Source organism: Solanum verrucosum, unplaced genomic scaffold, assembly GCF_900185275.1.
Source record: "Solanum verrucosum unplaced genomic scaffold, falcon-dt-bn FXZP01000022.1, whole genome shotgun sequence".
Taxonomy (NCBI): domain Eukaryota; kingdom Viridiplantae; phylum Streptophyta; class Magnoliopsida; order Solanales; family Solanaceae; genus Solanum; species Solanum verrucosum.
In genome coordinates, this window is record NW_026020086.1 from 3,091,010 (window position 1) to 3,115,136 (window position 24,127).

At 31.7% G+C, this 24,127-nt stretch overlaps 3 protein-coding genes across 6 annotated transcripts in view; 2 read left to right on the forward strand and 1 right to left on the reverse strand.

Moving 5' to 3' along the window:
• Positions 1-24,127, forward strand: part of LOC125824494 (preprotein translocase subunit SCY1, chloroplastic) — a 390,387-nt gene that overhangs the window by 357,563 nt on the left and 8,697 nt on the right. The gene's annotated exons all lie outside the window — the stretch shown is intronic.
• The window catches only part of LOC125824507 (xylose isomerase), a 470,700-nt gene that overhangs the window by 291,045 nt on the left and 155,528 nt on the right, over positions 1-24,127 (forward strand). The gene's annotated exons all lie outside the window — the stretch shown is intronic.
• Positions 15,431-23,720, reverse strand: LOC125824493 (uncharacterized). Its single transcript, XM_049503880.1, has 10 exons — positions 23,493-23,720; positions 21,427-21,579; positions 21,067-21,282; positions 20,499-20,681; positions 20,128-20,349; positions 19,539-19,655; positions 19,312-19,455; positions 18,782-18,883; positions 18,561-18,629; positions 15,431-16,238 (listed from the first exon to the last, which is right to left on the reverse strand). The coding sequence occupies exons 1-10, from the start codon at positions 23,688-23,690 to the stop codon at positions 16,002-16,004; spliced, it is 1,641 nt and encodes a 546-aa protein (XP_049359837.1). The 5' UTR covers positions 23,691-23,720; the 3' UTR covers positions 15,431-16,001.

Here is a 24,127-nt window from a genome sequence, read left to right on the forward strand (position 1 = left end):
CCATGCAAATATATACCAAAAGTGATATGGTTACTACGTGTCTCATGCAATTAATTTCATTTTTTTAAAAAAATATTACTTTTTAATTTTATATATTATTTATATATTTATTAATTTCTTATAATAACAAAATATTTGCTATTTCTTTTAAGTTATTAGTTTTAGGAGTGCATTTTTTTTTAACTCTTTATGAATGCGGGGGATATTTTTTATGAATTAATTATCTTTTAAAAATAATTATTAGTAGCTATTTTAAAATAACTTGATAGTGCAATAAAATTTATATACTACTAAATTATATTTTACCACATAAATTGAGACAAATGAAGTTTAAATTAACCTATTTAATTTAAAATATATATATATTTTCCATTTTACCAAAATACCTATTGTACATGTGAACACAATTGCTTACCCAAAGATTCTACTCATTGTCACAATCACCATATACACTTTTTTTTTTCTTTTTGATGAGAATATATATCAAATTTAATTCTAAAATTCAGACTTTCTCTTATATGCGACTCGAATATGTAGATCTTGAGAATAATAATAAAAAACTTGATAGAAAATATTTTGTCCGTTTCTCCAGACAATATATTCAACAAAATTTTATCTATTCTTAAAAGCTTGAACACGAGATTTTTATTAAAAGTGAAGAGGTATTAACCATTTCACGACAATTCATGTTTAGTAATTCTTTAACACTTATGAGATATAAAACATTTTCGTCTATATTTTTTTTAGTTCTATAAATAGAAAAAATATTCACAAACTAAAAAGTATAAAGAAAGTGCCTTTTGCAACATTCAAAATGATACTCTTTTTAAGACCAATTGTCCCTTGGAATACAAAAATGGCAAAACTTTTGGAAAATATCGTCATTGATGATGTGTACATTTAAGATTTCAGTTATTATTTTTTAATTAAATAATTAAAACATAGCCATTTCACTCCAAATATACATTATTATTATTATTTTTATGAATAAAAAGAAGCAATAGGTCGTCAGCCAAAAAAGAGCTAAAACTAAATTGTCGGTAGGAATAGGCATGATACGATAAATATTGATATTCATATCAAAAATTTAGATATTATAAAGGTAGTATGATATTTTAATATGTATTTTCAAAATATTGGTATATGATTTTGTAACGATCCTAATCATCGTTAATTAGGAAAAGCAAAGGGAGATTCTCGGCCACTGTCCCGCTAGGGCTGGCCAGATTACCGCTAGGGTGGCGGCGCCGGGGGGGGGGGGGGTAAGTTGGCACCAGAGCGGGATAGGCGAGACAGAATGTAAATAACGCGAAATTTTATTTTCTCCTTCTTCCTAAAATACCTAATTTAGTCGTAAAACACCCTAGAAACCTTAGAAAGCTGCTCTAAGCTTGGGAAGGAAGGAGAAAAAGATTTCTAGCGTGAGGATGGCGATATCTTGCGGATTCTTGGCCAAATTCACCGTCATGTTGTCTGGAAAAACCAGAAAATTATTTGCAATTCCTCCGTGCAGCTGCTTGGCGCCCAAATAGGCTAGGTTTATGAATTTAGTAGTTATAAATATGTGTTCACTGCGTAATATATGTAAATCAACGATAGAATTATGCGTAGGCCCTCGTGCACTTAACGAAATATGGTTAAAATCATATGAAGAAGCCTTAGATGATGAACTGGGCTAACTATGGTTGGATTAATGCTTACATGATATGCGTGGATGAGTAGTTCATTGGTGATGGTTGTGGTTCTATGATTGTGTGTTGTGGGTTGTTCTTGCTTCATTGTGATACGTGCATGTATGTGAACGAAGCATGTTAATCACGCCTAATGTGAATTAGTATGAACGAAGAACTATATGCTATAAATCACCTTTTGTTGTATGATTGTGATAATATACATTGTGATTGTGATTGTGGATCGGGTGTTGCATTCCAACACACTAACTTGGATCAGTTGCCACGTTCCGGCATAGTTATGGGATCGGTTACCACGTTTCGGCATAATCTTTGGATCGGATACCACGTTCCGGTATGCTAACAGTTTGGGTTCCATGAGAGGACCAATGACTTGACATAATTGTGTACTTTGAGGATTGTGACATTGAATGTGGTTTGTAATGATAAATGATATTGTAATTCCCCGGAGTGGTCGTGTGGTTATGAGGACTTATATCTAATTGTTCTTTTGTGTTGGGTGAACTTGTTGTGTATGTGGTTGTTGGATGAATCGGGCGGCCACGGGTTCAAGGGTCGTAAAACTTAAGAGCAAGGGTTGTTCGTATGTTGCAAGGGTGAGAAGTAGAGATAATGTACGCGATGTAAATTCTTAGGTGGATTTCATTGTGGAGAGATGAATTTGTGTTTAGTGGTTAGAAAGCTTGACGTAATGTACTATGTGGCCAGGGTTGGGTAATATGAAGAAAAAGTAAGGGTGTGACGTGAGCGGTTAGTTAGAATGCTTGTAGTTGTATTTGGGGATTTTCTATGTGTTAGAATGGTTAGGCTATGACCAAGTACCTAGTAAGTAGGTTGACTGAAAAGATGGTTAGTAGTTAGAGTGCTAGTGTAATTCAGAGGTATTTCGAGAGAGGGTAAAGGTGGAGAAGCGAGTGGTTTTATCTCATGATCTTACTAGTTGGTTCCTATATTATGTGGTGGGCGTCGGGTTGACCAATGATGCCTACCAGTACGTGTGCTTGTACTGATAATACACTTGCTATGTTTTTTGACATAGACTGGATGCAGGTTGGTGATGTTCCATTAGGTGAAGACGAAGAAATTCTCCAGCAACTTTTTTCTTTCCTTCCACATGGTGGAAGCTGTGTCTTTTATTTATTATATCTAGTTGTACTCTTAGTAGCTCTTGTACCTGTTTAGACTAGATTCTTGGGGGTGTTAGTTACTTTGCAAATTGAGATAAGGATATGAAAAATACATCAACTTTAGTCGGATTTGCTGTTGCGATACTAAACTTTCATGAGGACCTATTACTTCCCTAGACTATTTAATACTGTATTTTAAACATATATATTTGCCCACGTGGACATAAAAAATAATGCAAAATTATAAATAGTAATGTGTCCACGTGGGCACATATATACCTTTAAAATACACTATAAAATAGTTCAGCGGGTAAAAAATACGGTATTAAATAGTCTAGGGAGGTAATAGGTCCTCATGAAAGTTTAGTATCGCAACAACAAATCCGACCAAAGGTGGGGTATTTTTCAGACCCTTATCCCTTACAAAATATTGAATATCATATTAAAATATATAGTTATATATACAATTCATATATATTATCATATTATTAACAAATATATAAATTATAATTTGTACAAAATTAATTGTTTACATGTTATTTGAATTTAACTACTCCTATCTGGATTGAAATATCATTTGTGTAATTGATTAACGAAGAGAATACTTATTTCAAGTATTTCAATGTGTGTAAGGTATTAATATGGTTTAATTGAGATGTTTTTGAAAAACCCAAGTTACAATTTTCTATTATATAGGTCGAAGTCGAACAAATTATTATTACCAACTTACTACACTGCAAAATAACTAAATCAAACTTAAAATTACCGAAGTAATTTTATATGGTAATAATATAACGTTTTTTGAAAGTCAAAAATCAAAATTACTGAACCAAAGTTTTTAGTACCTACTGAATCAAATTGTGTATGGTGAACAACCCTAGTGCCGCATGATTTGGTAAAAGGTTTAACAATAAATATCTATTAATACTTAATTTTACTCTCTATATTTTTATAAGAGACTATTTTCAAAATTCAAACGCGTGATCTCCAAGTCAATTATAACAACTTTTATCAATTAAGATAATTTTCTTGGAGAGTTACATATAGATGACATAAGACAAATGCAAAATTTAATAAGGTAGGTTTTGTAATAAATTATTATAATTAATATTGTAAAGACTTTTCTTAGTCAGCCCTGTTATATATGGACCATTTTTTAAAAATAAAATATTTAACCTACTTAGGACGGCAGAGTCTTAAATTCATGAAGAAAGTGATAGGAATTGATAGAAACTAGAAATGATTTATTGTTGACATTTTATTCAGAGGAAATTACAAAGAATTTTCTCCAGATCATCAAAGAGTGTGATAAAAGATACAATTTTTTTAAAAAAAATTATTTATCATAAATTTTGAATTCAAATTTTAAAATTAAAAAAATTATGATAATAGTGATCGAATCAAACAATACGTAGAGTGGGCCAAGGTGAACCTAGATTAAAGACGAGAAGCAATCAAGTTAGTGGCAAATGCATCAGGACATACGGTTGGTTGAACCAGACGATAGCTAAAATCTTTTCATCCTTTATGAATCAATTTTACCTTTCAGAGATTTTAAGTTTGAGTCTCTAAATAAAAAAAAGTTATGTTGGAAATATGCTCCCTTCCCTCCCCTACGCACCCAAGACGTCTTTCACTGAAATTAGGTTTTACCACATATAAATTCAATTTAATCAAATTTCAAAATAGATATCAAATGTAAAAAAAAAAAAAAAAAAAAAAAAAAAACAGACAACCGACCTCTTTAATGCACATTATAAGGAGCTTGAATGTGGAGACCACTATATTATTTGGTTAAAAAACAAACAAAAACAAAACAAAACTATCACTATACAAACAATTAATGTAATGTGTAATAAATCTCCCCCATATCCTTAACCCCACTTTCTCCGCCGAATTAATTGCAAAATTGTATCCACACAACTTTAACAAACAACAATGACAAAGTGTGTGTGGCGTGGGGGTGGGGTGGGGGTGGGGGTGGGGGAGGGGGGCGAAGCAAATAAGTAACATGACAAAGTGTTGTTATCTTGCTTCCCTCCATTTTTGTGTTGTAAGTACATAATTGAAAATAATACGCGTTTAAAGATGTGTATCGAGATGACAGAGTGATGATATGTATCTTTTTAGTATTTTTGTTGTTAATGGACCCATATTGAGTACTTCCTCTGTTCCTAATTACTTGTCAACTTTTTCTTTTATAGTTGTTCCTAATTACTTGTCCATTTTGACAAATCAAGAAAGGACAAATTCTTTTTACCTATTATACCCTCAATTAAATGACTAATTATTTTGAAAAATATAGAACTTTTCATCCACTTCATAATTAATAGGGGTAAAATGGTAAACTCACTATGTCATTAATTATTTTCTTAATAGGTGTGTCAATTCAAAAGTAGACAAGTAATTAGGGACAGAGGGAGTATATTATTATTATTAGGGAAGAGGGTTGATTACCCCTCAACTTTATCATTTAGAGTTGATATACCCTCGTTATGAAAGTGACTCATATATACCCCTATTGTTATACAAATGACTCACATATACCATTTTCCTCTATTAGAAGTGAAAAAATAAATTTTAATTTAATTTTTTAATTATTTTTTTGAAAAAAATATAATTCATATAGGGTATATTTGATCCTCCTCACACGTGTTATTTTTAAAACTAATTTTTTCACTTCCGTTAGATGAAGGGTATATGTGAGTTCTTATTGTAACGGTAAGGGCACATGTGAGCCATTTGTATAACGGCAAGAATATATATGAGTTACTTTCATAACGAGGGATATATCAACTCTAAATATCAAAGTTAAGGGGTATATCAATCCCTTTTCTCTTATTATTATTACCTATATATTATTTTGCGATAGATCATAGACGAATTTCCTCATGATTTTCCTATTTTAGGGTAAAATGTATGTGGTTTATTTGTGAATGAAATAATGTGGTGATAGACTTGACATACTAATAATATCTTCTTTATTAGTCAGTCTATTGAGGATTGACTATAAGACCATGCATGTGTTCACATTTATTGATTGTTTTTTTTTTAATTTTAAATTAACTAATTGGCTTCACATTTGTCCCTACCACAACACCATCAATGCAATATTGGCCAATAACATTAAAATCATGCACATATTTGCCTATCAAAATGCTCCACTTGCCAACAAGTCTTTCATCTAAAAGAAGAAAGAATCTTCTCAAAGGGAAATAAGTTCGTATTGAAATACTTCTCTATAAAGTGATTACTGAAAAATAAGAGAAAGAGGACAAAATTAACTATTCGGCGGTCATTGATTTGATTAACTTAAATTAGTATCACATAAGCTTTTTTTCATTCCAACTTAGAGGCTCGAATTGAAACTTCTGATTAAGGATAATACAATATAGTATATAAACATGTTGTTTATTGACTATGTCTTTTGATTTGATCTTTAAGTCTCAATCTTGACTCACCCTTCATGGATGAAGATTGCGAAAGATTGATAAGAAGACCAATCACTAGACCGAAAACTTAGCCTTTCATAGCGGATGATCACCAACCTTCTATACCCACTCGCCTAGCTCCTTACTTTCTCTCTTTATTCAAAAGATCGTGTGGAAAGAGCGGAGAAGCTAAGTCACTAATATCGTGATGAAGGTAAGATCTTATAAAGTCGGTGAAGACAATATTTTGAATGTATTATAGATTTTTAATTGTATTCATTTCATCACATTTTTTAGTTATATGAACTATCTATTTTATTTAACGTTTATTGTGAAACTACAAATATGACAATATGTTAGGTCTTTCTTTATTACTTTGCAATAATGACTATGGTGCATGTATGCCATATAGTTTTGTGGGTATACATAATTGTGATGTAAATTATGCACACAAAAAATAATTAAATGGGATGTTCCAAAGAAGTCAAAAAGATAGCTACTTGTAGTTTTGTTGTTTTGTAATAAAATCCCACTATGCAAAAGGCAAAAAGCATACATTTTTTTGAATGTCAAAGGGAAATTTTAGTCTTCTAACAATTAATTGCTAGTATACCTAGATGTTGTTTTTCTTTAATTCAATAGGGTAGCCTCTTATATTGAATATATATATACACATTTGGCTCTTGAAAGCAACTTTTGAAAGTGATGGAGGGGAAACTATTAAGATTAATATATTAGAGATTGAGAATACCTCTAGAGAAAAATGAATATTAATATTTTTTACTATGATATAAAATTATGTGTTGTTGCGACTGTTCTCTTCTCTATTATGTTCAACATGACTCCGTTATTATCATATTTTTCCTTTCAAACTTGATTTTATCATACTGTACTTGAATCGAGAGTTTATCGAAAACAACCACTTTACGTACCTTCACGAGTAAGGTTGCGTACGCACCATTCCAAACCTCATTGCGAAATTATACTGAAAATAATTATTGTTATAAAGGTACATCAAAGAAGAAGAGAATAACACTTTTGGTCCCTCGATTATTGAAAAAATATATTTTGATCCTTATATTAATAAGAATTAATACATTTAACTTTAATTAGTTAAAATGTTTTTTTGTTCCTTTATGTATGAAATATGTCATAGTTGTAATATTTTTAGAAATATATCACCCTCAAATAGAAAATATTAGTACAAACTAAACATAACATGACATGAGTAATAATGAGCAAAATATAAAAGAAGAGCATCAATATTTATATTATATGGAAAAAAAACTATAAATTAACACAACTAACCCTCATAGTAGTAAACGGACTTCTATTTCGTTTTAAAAAGTAAACACATACTTACATCACATTGTATTTTAATTTCTAATATATTAACATACTAAACATTCAACAAAAAAAATCTTTGCATTATTAATATATGCATAATTCGTCTTTAAACCAAACTATCCTTAATGGATAGGGCCAAATGGACTTGTTGAATCCACTAATTTGTTAAATGGGTTGTATCATATAATAAGTTTATCATAAAACTCCAATATTGCCTTTCTCCAACCACTCCATGCAAGTAGCCTTTATTATTGCCACAAAGAAAAAGATAAAGAGACAAATAATAATAATTATTATTATTCTTCATCTGGTCTATAATAAGTGTTGTTCTCCAAGTTAAGTTAGTCCAGAATAAATATTATTTTAAAAAATTAAAAAAATATTAATTAGCCAAACAATTCTTATAATACATGCTAATGTTTTTCTTAAAGTATGCATCAAAATCTTAAACAAATTTTGTTTTGAACCTGAAAGAATTCGATAAAATTAATTTCTTATTTCCTTTAATAGCACATAGGAACTATTTTTACCTATTCATGTCTAATCCGTTCTCACATTGAGTTTAATTAGGTCAAGTTCGAACTGATGACTTTCTCACCACGTCGAGTCAAAGCATCACTAAGTTCAAGAAACTCATAAAAGGGTGATTATAGCATTATTCAAACTCTAAAGGAAGAAATTGAAATTTGAATATAGTTTATGGGGCTATTGTAAATTATGTAAAATAATTTATCAACAAACATGTATATATGTTGATGATATTCTTTGGCAAAGAAAGCTACCACATGTCTGTCTGAAAAAAGAATATTTTATTTTTGATCAGAAAAAAGTAGTTTAAATATTGCCTTTACAACTTTATTATATGCTGCAACTACTTGTAAAAAGCTAAAGCTATTACAATATTATTTGTCCTATTGCTTGTGTCAAATCAACCTTTTTAATATAAAGACAAACTACTCTCTCAACCACTCTATTTTCTTTATATACATTATTATAAATATATTACTCTATATTATATAGTACATATTTTTCACTCTTTTACCTAATTACCAAACCCCACTATTTCATCTGTCTTTATCTGCTATGACATTTTTATTAATTAATTTTGATGTACAAAGCTTTTCTTGTTAGCAGAATTATAAAAATTATATTGCGTTAGATATGATGTAGATAGTTTATTATAATACAAATATTAGCGACGATTTTTATGATTCAAGTCGTAACCTATAAATCACACGAACTTTATCATTGCTTCAAATTTCTCCTCCCGCATAAATTAAATATTATTGTTAGAGTTCTTGCTAGTTGTTGGAAGAATATAATGTCATTTTGTATTTTCTTAGTTGTTTCATTACTCCCAAGCAATTTTGTGGATTATATTCTTCTGAATTTAAACCATTTAAAAGGATATATATTGATTATGTAAAATAAATCTATGTTAGAAGTGTAATTTTACATGTTATATCAAAATAATATTGATATCAAAGTTGAAAGTATCTTTCGCGAAGGAGATCTGTAAATTGACTTTACTTCGTCAAAAAATTACACTATATAATTAAGTCAAATTCTACTTTAAGGTATATATATATATACTATATTTGAATATCGATCTCAATAATATTTTGTATATACTTTTTTTATATTTTGATTTTTGTTAGTGATAATTTTAGCTCCGTCACTCATGATACTTCGACATATATAATTATGATTTTATTTTTAATCCTTGTCTTGTAGCAATTTAGCGACAACCATAAAATTGTCCCACATTTTTATGTTCATATTTATATTAGTTTATCCTAATTCACTATCAGAATTAGGAATTAAAAAAAAAGACATATGGATGAATAATTTATTAATATACTTAAAAGAAATACAAATAAAGTGATCAGAATACTTGTACAAATAAAATATCAATTATAGTATTATTTTGTTGTAATTACCCTTTCTTCTTTTTTTAGAATACTTTGTCGTACTATTTATAATATTTCTTGAGGCCTCTTCAATGATGTGTTTCTTTCTTCAAACTCTTTGATATATGCCTTTCGTTGAATCGACTGTTTATCAAAAATGATTTTTATACCTTCTAAGATCACTATTTCTCAAAACCCTACATGTATAATTATATCAGATATATTGTTATTGTTGTATAAATAACGAAACCTTAATACATTTAATTATTCTTTAATTAAGAAAATATATAAAAAAAAATTAAAAAGGCCAAACGTTAAGACTCATGTATTCTTATCTTATCTCATTCATGCACATCATAATAATGATTGATAACAAAACATGACTTTTTGGTAAAAGTATAAATAAAACGCGTTTTAGAAAAAGAAAAAAAAACTTTATAAAGTCAAATTAAATGGAAAGTTTGAACTAAAAAGCCAAATAATAATTTTCTAGAAGAAGAAAAAGAAAAAAAAAGTGATAAGCCCTTCTGCGCCGACAGATAAAATCAAATGGAAGCAACTAATATTTCACATTTTATTTATATGTTATAATTATTTTTTTATCTGGTGCCTGATTAATTTAAATTCATATCGAAAAAGATGAAATATGATATAATATTTCAAACTCAAAATCTTTAATTTGAGATGAAGGGATACTATTCACTTTACTATAACCTTTAGAAAAAAAAAAATATATGTAAAACTGAATATTGAAAAAAAAATCAAGAAAAATAAAAAATTTGACGATTTGATTAAGTACTTATAATAATATATATAGCTCGATAGAAAGTAATAATATCAACGCGTACACCATACTCAACATATGTGTGTTGAATCAAAGAACAAATATCAAACCCTTTATTGTAAAAGCATTGTTCTATTTTCACTTATAAAAAATCAAAGTCAAATAATTGATATTACACTCAATTATCAAGAAATAAAACTTCAAACTTATAATTAAATCTTACTTGAAGATTAGAGTATACATAAAGAAGGTTTTTTTCAAGAAAATACCAAAATCATATATGTAACATATACTATTTTTTTTAGTAGATCTTTATATATATGCCCTCTTCTAGTAAATAATGCATAATATACTATATTAGTAAAATGAACTGCAATTTTTTTTGGTGTTAATATTATCCAGTCATGTTGTTAAAAATAATTGTTTCAGTTTTAATAATGGGATGATTTAAATAATACTCATTATTAGTCAGCATCAAAGCATTCTTTAATTATTAATCAAGACTAAAGTGTTCTTTTAACCTAATACACAGCCCCCCCCCCCCTCCCCCCCCCCAGAATCAATCAATCATATTTTCACCAATAAAAAATAAAAAAGTAAAAGTAGGACCATTTTAGTTACGTAAACATTTAAAAAGTAAAAAGAGTTGCTTCTCAAGAAAAAAGATTAATAATGCACCTTTTCACTTTTAGAAATGTGTAAAAAGTCACCATTTAATTGTAACAACACCTTTTTCATCATCGATTCGTTGCTAGATTGCTTGTAGCTATCACAGTTCGTCCCTAATTCGTTGCTAAATAATTAACAACGAATTTTGTTGTTTAGCTAGAATTTATTCATCCCTAATTTTTAATTATTTTAATAGTTAATGGATGAATCTAGAGTATCACCTATGATCTATATACTCAATAACTTTTGCTCAAATCTTATATATGTATAAAATAAAAATATTTATAAATATTCAACCGTAAGTAAACTCATTTATCGTGATATATTAATATGAAGTTATTGTGAAAATTAATTTATAAAATTCAACTCTTGTATATGTGTATGTGACAACATAAAGAATAATATCTTTTATGGACAGGATACAAACAACAACAAAAAGTTATATTAACCACCTAATGAAGCAACTAGCTAATTAATTATTTTTAGTTTACTAATAAAATAATTAAGATGCATCAACTTTATAGATCTTACTTTTTAATCAATCAAATAAACTAAGATTAAATTTTGATTAAACAATAATAAAATGGAATGTTAACACCTTTATGTGAGTGCCTATTTGAACAAGTTATTAAAGGACAAATCAGAACATGCCTTTTATTTTAATTTATATTTTGCTCATCTTTTTGTAGATATGCAGGCTTTTTTAGTACCATGCTTACATGTTCCCTCTAAACAAAACTCTAAAAATATATTTTATAATATCACCTTTTTTTTCACTCACTTATTATTTTTTTGTCAATACATTATTAGCAATTTGTACCCCACCCCTATCTTGATTGGGGATATTCTAGTAATTTTATCTAATATAAGAAAACAAAATTAGTAAAGGCACTTTTAGGTAATTATTAATATATACTCCATCCGCCTCATTTTATATGTCATTTCTTTCTATAAATAATTGGTCCATAATACTTGACATTTCATAAAATCAATGCATAAATTATCATATTGTTCCTTTTTTACCCTTGTGAGTTATTAGCCTTGAAAATATATACATTTGACCAACTTAAAAAAACTAAGTAAATGATACATGTTCATTGGTTAAATTAATTAATCAAAATAAATTAATTCATATTCATTGATTGAAAACTTGAGTTCCGAAAAAATTAAATAAGGGTAGAAGGGTAAAATTACCTCATTTCTTAATGCAAGTGCAACGTAAAAATGTGACATATAAAATGGGACGGAGGGAGTATCAGTTTAGTGAAACTTGCTTTACTATTATCGATTACTATAATAATATTTGAAAATTTTCTTTCGTGAAACTTAATATTAAGTGGGTAATGCTAAATGACTAGAAAATTTGGCCAGAAATTGAAAAAGTTTATGATATTTTTTTCATTTTAAAATAAACTGATCTTTTTTTCATTGTTTAATTAAAAGATATTAAAGCTAAAAGGGTAAAAATGTTTTAAAAAGTAAAATAACATAGGTAAAATATCATTCTAGCCAAATCCTGACCAAATTTTCTGGCCAAAAGGATTTTTCCATATTAGGTAACTCATCAAATTATATGGATGGTGAATAATGTATTCGGTCATCGAAAAATTATTTACTTTTTAAAAATTCAAACACCCTTAACAAAATTCTTGATTTTTATACGATCTCCTAACCCTATCTTGTTTGGCTATTCCTGTAATTTTACCTCCCACAAGAAAACAAGATTTATAAAGGCACTTTTAGGTAACAACCCCTATGTCTCCATTTAATTATCACATTTTGTACCCCAAAATTTAATATTGGCATTCCTTTCTCAAATAAGAGAAACTTAATAAACTACTCCCTTCATTTCCAATTAATTGAATTAATGAGGTGTTTCACACCCTTTAAGAAAAGAAGATTAAGACATAAATTAGGAATAACTTTCCATTTTTACCTTTGTTAGTTATTGTCAAATTTATGATTAAAATAACTAAACATTAATTAATACTTCCTCCGTCCCATTTTATGTGAGGTAGTTTGATTCGGCACGAAGTTTAAGAAAGTAGGAAAGACTTTTAAAACTTGTGGTCCAAAATGAATAATAGAAATTTGTGTGGCTGTAAATCATTTCATTAAGGGTAAAATGGACATTTTATAGTTAAATTATTACTCAATATAGAAATGTGTCTTTTTTTTTTGGAACTGATTTAAAAAAAAAGTAAGTCAAATAAACTGGGATGGAGGGAGTAACTAATTCCAATACTAACTAATGAATGGTCAAATTGAAAGAACATTCTAAAAATAGTCTTGAAAATTGAACAATTAAGTTAATTTGAAAAATGTCTCAACAATTCAATTAATAAAATAAAGGAACTATAATTTTGTATTTACTATTTTTTTAAAGTAAATATAAAATGAGCTAAAACAACACTTATTTTGGATCGGATAGAAAAGCAGTAAAGAGTTGATTGGGTCTTACATATAAAAAGGTAAAGAGCCCATGCATGTGTTGGGTAAGGCATTAAATAGAGGGGACATTAAAGAGCAAGTAAAGGCACAAATCCCCAACACACAAAAATACAATCTTTGCTTTTCTTCTTTTATATCCAGGTTGTAGAAAGCTATGGAATCAACTAAAAAGATTTTAGCATAACAAGAATCTCAACCAGATATTTCGAATTCGAATTTTGAGCATGAAAACATTATGATACGAAGTGATCTTTTAATAGATTTTATACCATGTGAATTCGGATGAGTTGAAGTCCCAATACAGAAACTAAATATTGAATGGAAAATAAATAAAAAAAAACAAGTATCTGAAGCAAAGATCATAAATTCGAGTTATGAATATTTTTTCATAAGAAAGTCTTAATATAAATACCGAATATCGAGTGAAAAAAGAAAAAGAATCTAAGCTTTTAAGTATAAAAGGATCAACCACGTTGATTTAATATGTGGGGAGCCATGGAAGAGTTGGCTAAGGCATGGCTTAAAACTTGCCAACTTGTCTTTGTTTGTCTTTTGTATTGAAGACAACTTGACACAAAACATTGACTACTTTTTTTTTCTTTTTCTTTTTACGATATTCAAAATTCACTGATACGACTAATTCAAATCATACTGAATAGGCCCACTTATTAACAGAGGCGTATTCCGGATTTTGAGATGATGAGTGCACTGTTATAAAAAAGTTGATCTATGATATAAATTTAATCGGTTTGACATTTAGGTTTTTACTACTGAAAACCGTTAAAATTTTAGGTCTAAAATTAATTACCAATTACCACTTAGAGAAGTGTTATCTAATTTTAGAAAGAAAAATAAAACAAGATAAATATAAAATTCAAATTTCTAACCTCGCGGAGAGAGGTGCACCCAGTCATAATTGCATTATGTGATACTTCACGTGTGAGTTCACACATCTATATTTCAATATTTTTTTTAAATATAACACTACTATATATAATCTCGGGAGGGGACCATGGGTCCACGTGAACCCAGTGACCTCCCTTAGATATGCCTCTGCTTATTAATAATATCATAGTCTTATACAATAATAGATGATTAGTTGAACACTCCTTATAACTGACAGTGAAGAGTGCAAAAACGCTCTCTAATAAGAGATTTTCCAATTTTGAGAGTTCGATTAAATTTGAAATTTCTATCTAGACGCGGAAAGATCCCAATCATCACATTATAATTATGATTATGGTTGATGAAGCATTGACTACTTCAAAGGAGTTGAGAGAATTTATGATGAAGTGTTTATTACATTGAACTAGTAGATACATTGAAGTGACTCATTTTGGCCTACATTCATGTTCCTTTGCTACTATTAGATTATGACACTTTTGTATTTCTGCTGTATCTTGAATATAATCATACAATGTAGCCCAAATTTTGTACTTATATCCAGTCATTGATTTTCTGGCCAATTTGATGCAAAAGTTATTGGTTCAAGTTGTAATAAATAAAATCATTTTTGTTGCTTTGGTCCAAGTCAATCTTTTTCATGGCTGAAACTAATGTTTTATCACAGGTTCGAGTAGTGGAAACAATCACTAATGCTCGTAAAGAGTAGACTATCTACATCAGCATCCACCTTGCGGTGCATCCCTTCCTCAGATTTTGCTAACACGAGATGCTTCATGCATCAAACTGCTCTTTAACCTAATGCATTAGGCAAAAAATTTCACCGAGGGTCCGTTTTAAGGTCCGATATTTAACGTTTGTCCTCATTTTTTTAAAAGTTGTGTAACTAGAGAATCAAATAGTGTAACTTCCATCTCCATGTTTTCTTCTCCTTCCTTTTCCTCCTATCTCCACTCGGACCAAGACAAAACTTTTACTTATTCAAATAACAATTAAGGTGAAGCAGGGTCAAGTGGTATAGTTCAATCTTTAATATTTTGGTATAGAATTTCTACCACTGTCAAAACCGGCAGCATTTCACAATATACACAAAGTACTTAAAGGTCGAATGAAGATTGTACTTAAAATCATACCGAATGACTTAAAAAGCAAGTTTTACATGACATGTAAATGATTTAAAGATAGGTAGAGTAAAACTTGTACTTAAATTCAAGAACATCCCAACATGACTTATTACATCATAATTTTCCATTTTCTCGAGTGCATAGTATCACCCTAGCATATAATCATTCTCGATAGCATCTAGCGTCTCTCTTCCAATTGCGCAGAGATCAATAATATGAAGTTTTTCGAAAAATGAGATACGTATCGAACTGGTTACCTTCCCATGGATGAAAAACTGGAAATAATGTTCTGCTTTTCCTTATCTCCCGAATGCAACATCTCGAACGACTCTGCATCTGCAAATAATGGAGAGCAGAAGCGAATCCAAAATATAAATTTGACGGAGTCAACATTTAGGTTCTTGCAACTGAATGCATCTCTTCTGAAATTAGGCGATCATAATTCAATTACTTCTTGAAATTTTAGTGACTTTTCACATATAATCTATACTTGGATTCAGTTTGAACCCGTTGACAGTATGCTCCATACGCCATCGATGCAGAGGGCTGCAAGGTTTTCAACTCTCATTTCAAAAGATATGGACTACTCAACAGAAATATGGCCTCGTTTACATTCTTAGCCAATTCTGCAGCTGCTCCAACGTAAGTATGAGGCGTTAATTTCAAGAGAGATGTCTTTGCATCAGCTGGTATGTCCAACTTTTGTATGAATTCTCTAATGCTTTCTTTGTTCACCGCTCTTCCTCGGGTTAACTCCTTCAGCTTCTCATAAGGCTCTGGCACACCGTACCTTCGCATCACCTAAATACCGAACAAAAATAGAAATGTTATTGTAAAATTCATCAAGAAACATGGGTGTCAGGGATGAGAACTTATTAGTCCAGACTGGACAGTAAAATTAGATCATTTCATACACACGGCTAAGGAAGTTGTCTCGGAAGACCTACAATTCCTCGGAATCCATGCAAATCTAGCGAAAAATGGGGAACGAAGGAAAAAATAGATCTATATAGGGTGATATCAATAAGTTAGAAATGTGTTGGGTCATGTTAGTACGTTATGTCTACTTTAGGTCCTATGTCTTCTACGAGTGTACTAGTCATTTCAGACATTTTTATGCCAGTTGAAAATAGAGAAATCCTAGTACTTTTTATTTGTAGTTATTTAGTCTAATATTAGTCTGAGACGAGTTTAATTAGAACAACATTGTCAGTAATGATTCATATAGCCGACCCTAACTTGTTTGGGATTGGAGGCGTTGTTGTATATAAATAGATAGGTTTAAAGACTAGTAGTTTAGGTGCTTGTTTCTCCGAAAGACCAGACCTTGAAACATATCTTTGCAAGCACTACCAGCTTTATACCTAATATATTCCATCAGGAGGAGCAATTTAGATTCATCAAACTAATTTTGTTGTTCTTTGAAGCTTGTACAGGTTAGTTAACTGGGGAAAGAGCAGTTTATATCCTATTAAGGATGTGACAAACATCCAAAGCCTAGCTGACATTTTGGGCTGCAGAGTGGGGAAATTGCCCACAACTTATTTGGGTATGCCTTTAGGTAATACACACAAAGATTTGAAGATATGGGACAGCATAGTCGAGAAGACTGAAAAAAGACTAGCCAGATGGAAGGCTCAATACATTTCTTTTGGTGGTAGACACATTCTTATCAACTCTGTTCTAGATTCTCTCCCAACATATGTTATGTCTCTTTTCACTATACCGACAAAAGTGGCTAAGAAATTGGACAAACTTAGGAGATATTTCCTTTGGCATGGTTGCAAAGAGAACAAAGGATACAATTTGGTCAAGTGGGCGACAACTTTGCATAGAAAAGATAAAAGTGGCTTGGGCATCAAAGATTTGAGGAAGCATAACAACAGTCTTTTGATGAAATGGTTGTGGAGATACACTGAGGAGAGGCAAGCTTTGTGGAAAGATTTGATTAAATGTAAATATGGGGAGGATAGATTCTGGTGTAGTAACATAAGCACGGATGCTTATGGAGCGGGGGTTTGGAGAGCTATTAGAAACTAATGGCCCAAGTTAGAAGCAAATTTACATATCAAGGTGGGGGATGGAAGGAGAACTAGATTCTGGTGGGATGTATGGATCAAACAAACCCCCCAAAAAGACCTGTTTCCTGATCTATTTATTTTGTGCACCAATTCTGAGGCAATGATCAGTGATTGCTGGACAGAACAAGGTTGGAATCTCTATTTCAGAAGACTTCTAATGATTGGGAAATAGAGAGAGTAGCCAACTTGTTGGAGGAAGTGGGGGATTTTGCAAGCACCAATACTGCCAATGATGTTGTTAGATGGTCACACAGTAAGGATGGGATCTTCACAGTTCGCAGGGCATATAAAAAGGAGTGCAACTCGCAAAGTAGCAGATACCAGAGTTCATGGAAAAATATCTGGAGGACTGCAACACCAACAAAAGTTAAATGCTTTACTTGGTTGGTCATTAGAAAGGCATGCTTGACACATAAAGTCTTGAGGAAGAAAAGAAAGATCATACTTCCTTGGTGCTCTTTATGTGGGAAGACAGGGGAAACTAACAGTCACCTAGTCACCTATTCTTACATTGTACTTTCACAGCACAAATATGGTCCATGTTTCTCAACTTTTCAGAAGTGAAATGGACTATGCCCGAACATACAGCTGATTTACTTAGTTGTTGGATCAGGAGAGGAGGTAGCAAGAGACAGAAGACCTGGTGGAATTTGATTCCACATTGCATTTGGTGGACAGTGTGGAAGGAGAGGAATAGTAGGAATTTTGAAGATATATCCACTTCCATTCACAAGGTTAAATGGAATTGCATTGTATCTCTATATTTTTGGTGCAAAGAGAGAGGATTAGAGGATTCAGATCAACTTTTAGAATTCTTAGGATCCTTGCAAGTATTATGCTTTTTGTTCTTTTCTGATTTTCTAAAGGTCCCCAGCATTAAGGCCTTAATGCTGGAGAATACAATGTTTACCAATTCTCAAAAAAAAAAAAATGTTCCATCAATCATATAAGGAAGCTCAAGTATGGATAAAAAGTAATTGCATATGCCTTTCAGGCTTGACTAATACCGATAAGAAGTCCAGATAAAGCAAAAGCTGCATACCGTTTGTATTGGTTCAGCAAGAACCTCCCATGTTTTGTCTAAATCTTCCATCAGAGCAGCTTCATTCACCTATATTCAAAATCAATTAGTCAGCAAAGTCGGAACAACTTGATGAGTTCATACTTCAGCGTGGGTTGTATTTCATTACATTCTCAAAATAAAATAAAATAAAATGTGCGCAGCACAGTAGATTCCGTAGAATTTCAATTAGTACTGCTTACCTGAAGCTTCTGAATTCCCTGTAATGCACTTCTATAAGCAAGAAGAGAATGCCCTAGTCCTACTCCCATGTTTCTCAGAACAGTTGAATCTGTCAAATCCCGCTGTAAATGACAATTTGGATAAAAAAAAAATTATGGACAAGACAGACAAGCAACTAAAGGCATATATAAGGGGCAGAGCCCACAGATTGACATGCTCTAAAATATGTTGTAATATACATGTTAAGGGCTTCAAACCTTTTAACATGCCATCATGATTCACGAGTACAAAACTACTACAGTCAAACGTTTCTATAATTGCATCGTTTGTTTCGATAGTTTTTGTCTGCTATAGCCAAATGTTATATAATATACCATAACATGTAAAATCAGCTCTCAAAAGAATTCGGCAGTTATAGTGAAATGTTGTTATAAGAAAGGTCTTACTGTAGCACAAAAATAAGTGTTTAATCAACGAAAAATGAAGCTTAAATTATTTGGTAGAATATTATACTAACAAGATAAAGATAACATGACCAGATTTGACATACCTGCCAGCGTGAAATAGGTAGTTTAGTGCTCAAATGGGATAAATCTCCATTAGCTACTCCAAGATTGCCTTCACTATTTTCAAAGTCAATTGGATTTACTTTGTGGGGCATCGTCGAGGACCCAATTTCACCAGCTTTAGTTGTCTACGTAACATAAAAGAATTATGAACTCCATTATCTGCCAAAAGAATATAATAGAATATATATCTAAAATACAGGGCAGTCACCTGTTTAAAGTAACCCAGAGAAATGTATCCCCAAACATCTCTATCAAAATCAACCAAAATGTTGTTAAACTGGACGATCGAGTGAAAAAGTTTGGCCATATAGTCATGAGTTTCAATCTGCATTACAATGATATTGAGTTAGAAGTTGAAAAACAGTTGCTAATGTGGTAATACACCCTCCTTTCCATTTTATATCACACGTTCCTTTCTGGTCTGTTCCGAAAAGATCAACTTATGTCTATATTTGGAATTCCTTCGATTTTAACATTTCACATTTTGCCCTGATGACATGACATGTTGAAGACCGCAAGATTCTAAGGGTTAATTTAGTGTGTTATATATATTTGGCCTATGCACTAAAAGTCTTTATTTCTTGAACTCAATACATACGTTATACACCATCGTATAAACTAACATGTTGGAGTACATACACAAACAGCTATAAACCTCCCTCTAACTAATGCATAAAGCTCCGATACGAAATGAATTATGCTGCATCCAATACAATAAATTAGAAAAAAAGAAAGGAAAGTAAAGCTACAACGGTGCTGATTGAAAAGAACAAAAGGAATCAGCCTATAAAACAAACCTGAGGAACATATGGATTGAATTCTAATCCAAGTGACAAGACAAACTCCTCTGCAATTTCTGGCCAGTTTATTTCAGGATACGCAGCTACATGTGCATTGTAGTTTCCTACAGCACCAGCAAATTTCCCAAGCATCTCAATTTGAGAAATCTCCTTTCTTTCCCTACTCAATCGATAAGCAAAAATTGCCATTTCCTTTCCAAGGGTTGTCGGTGAAGCTGGCTACAAGGTGCAAAAAGAATGAGCGAACTACATTATGCAGTCACTGAGGATATATATAAGACCACTGTTTTCCACGGACGTTAAGCTTCTTGTATCAAAACCTATTCAAAGTACACCTAACTAGAGGACTGTCGGGAAAAGAAGTATACCTGCCCATGGGTGCGAGAAAGCATAGGAACAGAAGAATGTGTTGTGGCCATGTCACAAATTGCTTTAATCAATTCATCCATGACTGGCAAGATGACCGTGTTCAAAGCTCCTTTCAGCATCAATGCATGGGCAAGATTGTTGATGTCCTCAGATGTACATGCAAAGTGAAAAAACTCGAGCACCTACCACAAAAAGAGGGACAACTATAGAAAAGATGCATGTGCAAAATAAAGCTTTCGGGGGTTTTCAGGTCTCATAGAAATACTTTTAGCTTGAATTTCCTATGTAGATTGAAAGAAGATGCACGTGGAAAGTATGACAGGAATTATTTTTATTTTTATGACAAGGAACGCCGCTAGCCATTGGGTGCGCACAACTACACAATAGCTCACAAACCACACAAGAGAGGTAAACCACACTAGGCAAGCCCCGTGCGACGAGCTCAACCCAGAAGGCCAACTACTGTCGGAGTCAAAGAGTTTCGAACTTGAGACCTCCCTAATGGAAGTCCCAAGCCAAACCTTCTGAGCCACCCCGAAGAATAGTATGACAAGAATCTATTCATACCTTAGATATCTCTGGATGTGATTGGCATTTTTGTTTCAAGAAGTATTCCACTGCTTTCACATCATGGTTTGTGACTCTCTCGATCTTCTTAACTTCCAAGGCATCATTCATACTAAATCCATCAATCAAGTCATGCAAAAATGTCTGAGCTTCTTCAGAGAAGCTTGGAACTTCAACAATTTGAGGTATTTGAGACATTTTTATCAACCACTTAATCTGACAAAAAGAGACATCAGAAAAATTTCATTGTTGCTTAATGTTTATCCACACGGGTAATCTAATTTTATTTGAAAATTTCTCAAAGGAATATTTCAAAATTAAACTTTACTACTAGATAGTCAAGGAGGAAAAAGTAACCACCTCAACCAAAATGCGGACTCGAATTAATCCATACTCGCTCATAAACGGAGCCAATTCTTTGACTTTACCCCAATAGCGACCATCCAATGGGCATAAAGCTGTTAAACTTGAGAGTTCTAGATCTTGAGAATGATTAGAAGACATCCCTGTGACCTGAGAAGTTTAAGAAGATACAATGATTAGAAGACATCCCTGTGACCTAAGAAGTTTAAGAAGATACCATAACAATACATATTCAAGTGTTAATTCCTATAAAAAAAAAAAGAAGAGACATCGTTCCACAAATAATAATAATAATAAGATGAGCTGAGTACCAATGAACTCCACACACAGATATGAATTGTAAGAAAAATTCCATAACATAATGAGTCTTTCCATCATGGCATCTTAACCCAGCAAATGATACATCTCTTACATTATCAATTCCCATAGAGCATTTGCTGCAAGATGGTAAATCAAATGTTGTCCCACAAAGGCATCCAGAACTATGCAATTCCTTCCTAGTCAACTTAGGAATACAAAACAGTGAACTAACATCTCTTTTTTTCTTTGTTTTAGTGGGTAACAAGAATAGACACTTTATTGGACAGTCTGTTCAATAAATTGCAGAGATTCTGCAAGGCCTAGGTTCGGATAGAAGTAGATGTAAATATACATGACCAATATTCAAACCATGGAATTATATATCTAGCGACAACAAAGAAGAGAGAAAGGAGAGAGTGAAATTTAGTGGAAATGATCTCTAAATACGTTATTTTATGGTGTATGTTTTTTCTCTTAAAAAATAAATAGTCTTGCATTGCTGTTGAAGGAGGACTCTGGTGATTTTGGGTTGAAGTTGTGTACTTTTTCCCCTGTTGTTTTACTGCTTTGAACTGTGATGATTGTTGTGAAAGGTGGTTTTTTGAATTCTATTAAACAATTTTGTCTCATCCCAACAAGCTGACAAGAATCGTGCCAGCAGTGGCAAAGGAGGAGAGAATCCTAAAAGAAGGAGAATGAAAACCCAACTGTTTATCATCAAGATTGCACCTTTACTGTAATATGCATATATCATATAGCAAATTGACCTAGATGGTAGCCGTGATAAAGGAGAAAGGTTGTGGTAACTTGACATTCAGAATAAAACTAGTCAAGTTATGTTGAATCCTTAAAATAGATAGATAAGCTTAAATGGAACACCATGTACAATGAAGATCCATATAGCAGCCTGCAACTTGATTGGTATTGATGTGCAGTTGCTGATGTTATAAAGATCAGTTCTCATTAGCAGATGTGTTTGCAAGGAACTAAAGTTAGACAGTCCACTAAAGTAAGGCGGGACAAAAACATACAACTAAAAGGGGTGTCTTTAACTCTTTAGGATTTGAATCCTGATCTCCAAGGTTTGCACCTACTTCATTGACCAATAAACTACACCCTTAGATGCACGTATCTTACGCTTAAACTCCATGCCAATCAAACTAGTGCTTTTAAAATTAGGAAAAATGAGTAAATGCGAGAGCTAAAAAGCCATTTTCCATGTGCAACTTCCCTGTCTCTCACATAATCACATAATGGGAAGATTCTTTCTATCAAAAGATAGTTAAAAAAGACACAAACAACACAACACATTGAAGGTTAATCAGCAACCTGTCATCTGAAAATATGCATACAAGAATGCTCCCAAAAACTATTTCTTCTATTAAACTAAGTAGTCTCGGAGCTAGTAAGCAAGCAGCTTCGAAAACATTATTTCCCTATGAACTCGTAAACCGCTAACAATTCTGCTGTTATCTGGATTCTTTAAGATTCAAACAGCATTCCCTCTTCCCTAAAGGTAGAGGTAAGGTGTGCATACATCATACCCTCTTCAGACCCCACTTGTGTGATAACATTCCAACACGGAGTATACTATTGGTGTTAGCTCACATCATTTAAATACATAAAACTAATTCACAAACACAAAAAAAAAACAGTCTCCAGCATAAAAACCAAACAAATAAAAAGGAAGAATTTTCCAAAGAAAGCACCACAAATTGAAACTTCATCTCATATAAAAAAAACCCCATTAAGAAAAATCTAACCTTTTCTTGAGTTTTCAAAGAGCTGATAGTAGACCCTTTAGCTATTCCTCTGCAAGAACAGATTTTTCTTGCTGGAAACGAAAAATTCAATTGATTTAGCCAAGAATTTGGAAGAACATTGGATTTTTGGGTAATGGGGTTCGATAAAAACATCTTCTTGTTGACACCTGAAGCACTGAAAGAAGTTCCCAGTTCCATTTATTTTTATTTTTTTGAACTGGTAGGACTACAAGAGAAGTAGGGTTTTAGCTTTTGGTGAAGTGTTTTTTTTTTAGAGCGGATGGGTGGTGTTGTTTGGGTGAAGTTCTTATTTTATTTTGTTGGAAGTTAACCCTTTTTACAGTCTTAAAAAACTTTTTTTTCTTTTACTTTATTTTGTTTTTCCTATTAATTAATTATGATAGGAAGGGAAATTGTTACAGACTGTATAAATATTTAAGTAAGGGCTCGTTTGGTGTGAGGGATTAGAAATAATAGTGATGGGATAAGGAAATAGTGATGGGATAAATAAAAAATTATGTTGTTTGGTTGGCAAGTCCGGGATAACTTATCCCGGGATTAATAATTAGTACCGGGATAAGTTATCCCTCCCCATGGGTGGTATAGTAATCCCGGGATAACTTATCCCGAGATAG

Coding starts and splice junctions, on each gene's coding strand:
- LOC125824493 (XM_049503880.1), bottom strand. CDS start 23,690: ATGGAACTGGGAACTTCTTTCAGTGCTTCAGGTGTCAACAAGAAGATG. Junction 19,656..20,127: donor TCAATCCATATGTTCCTCAG/GTTTGTTTTATA, acceptor ATTGTAATGCAG/ATTGAAACTCATGACTATAT. Junction 18,884..19,311: donor TACCTATTTCACGCTGGCAG/GTATGTCAAATC, acceptor TGTCATTTACAG/CGGGATTTGACAGATTCAAC.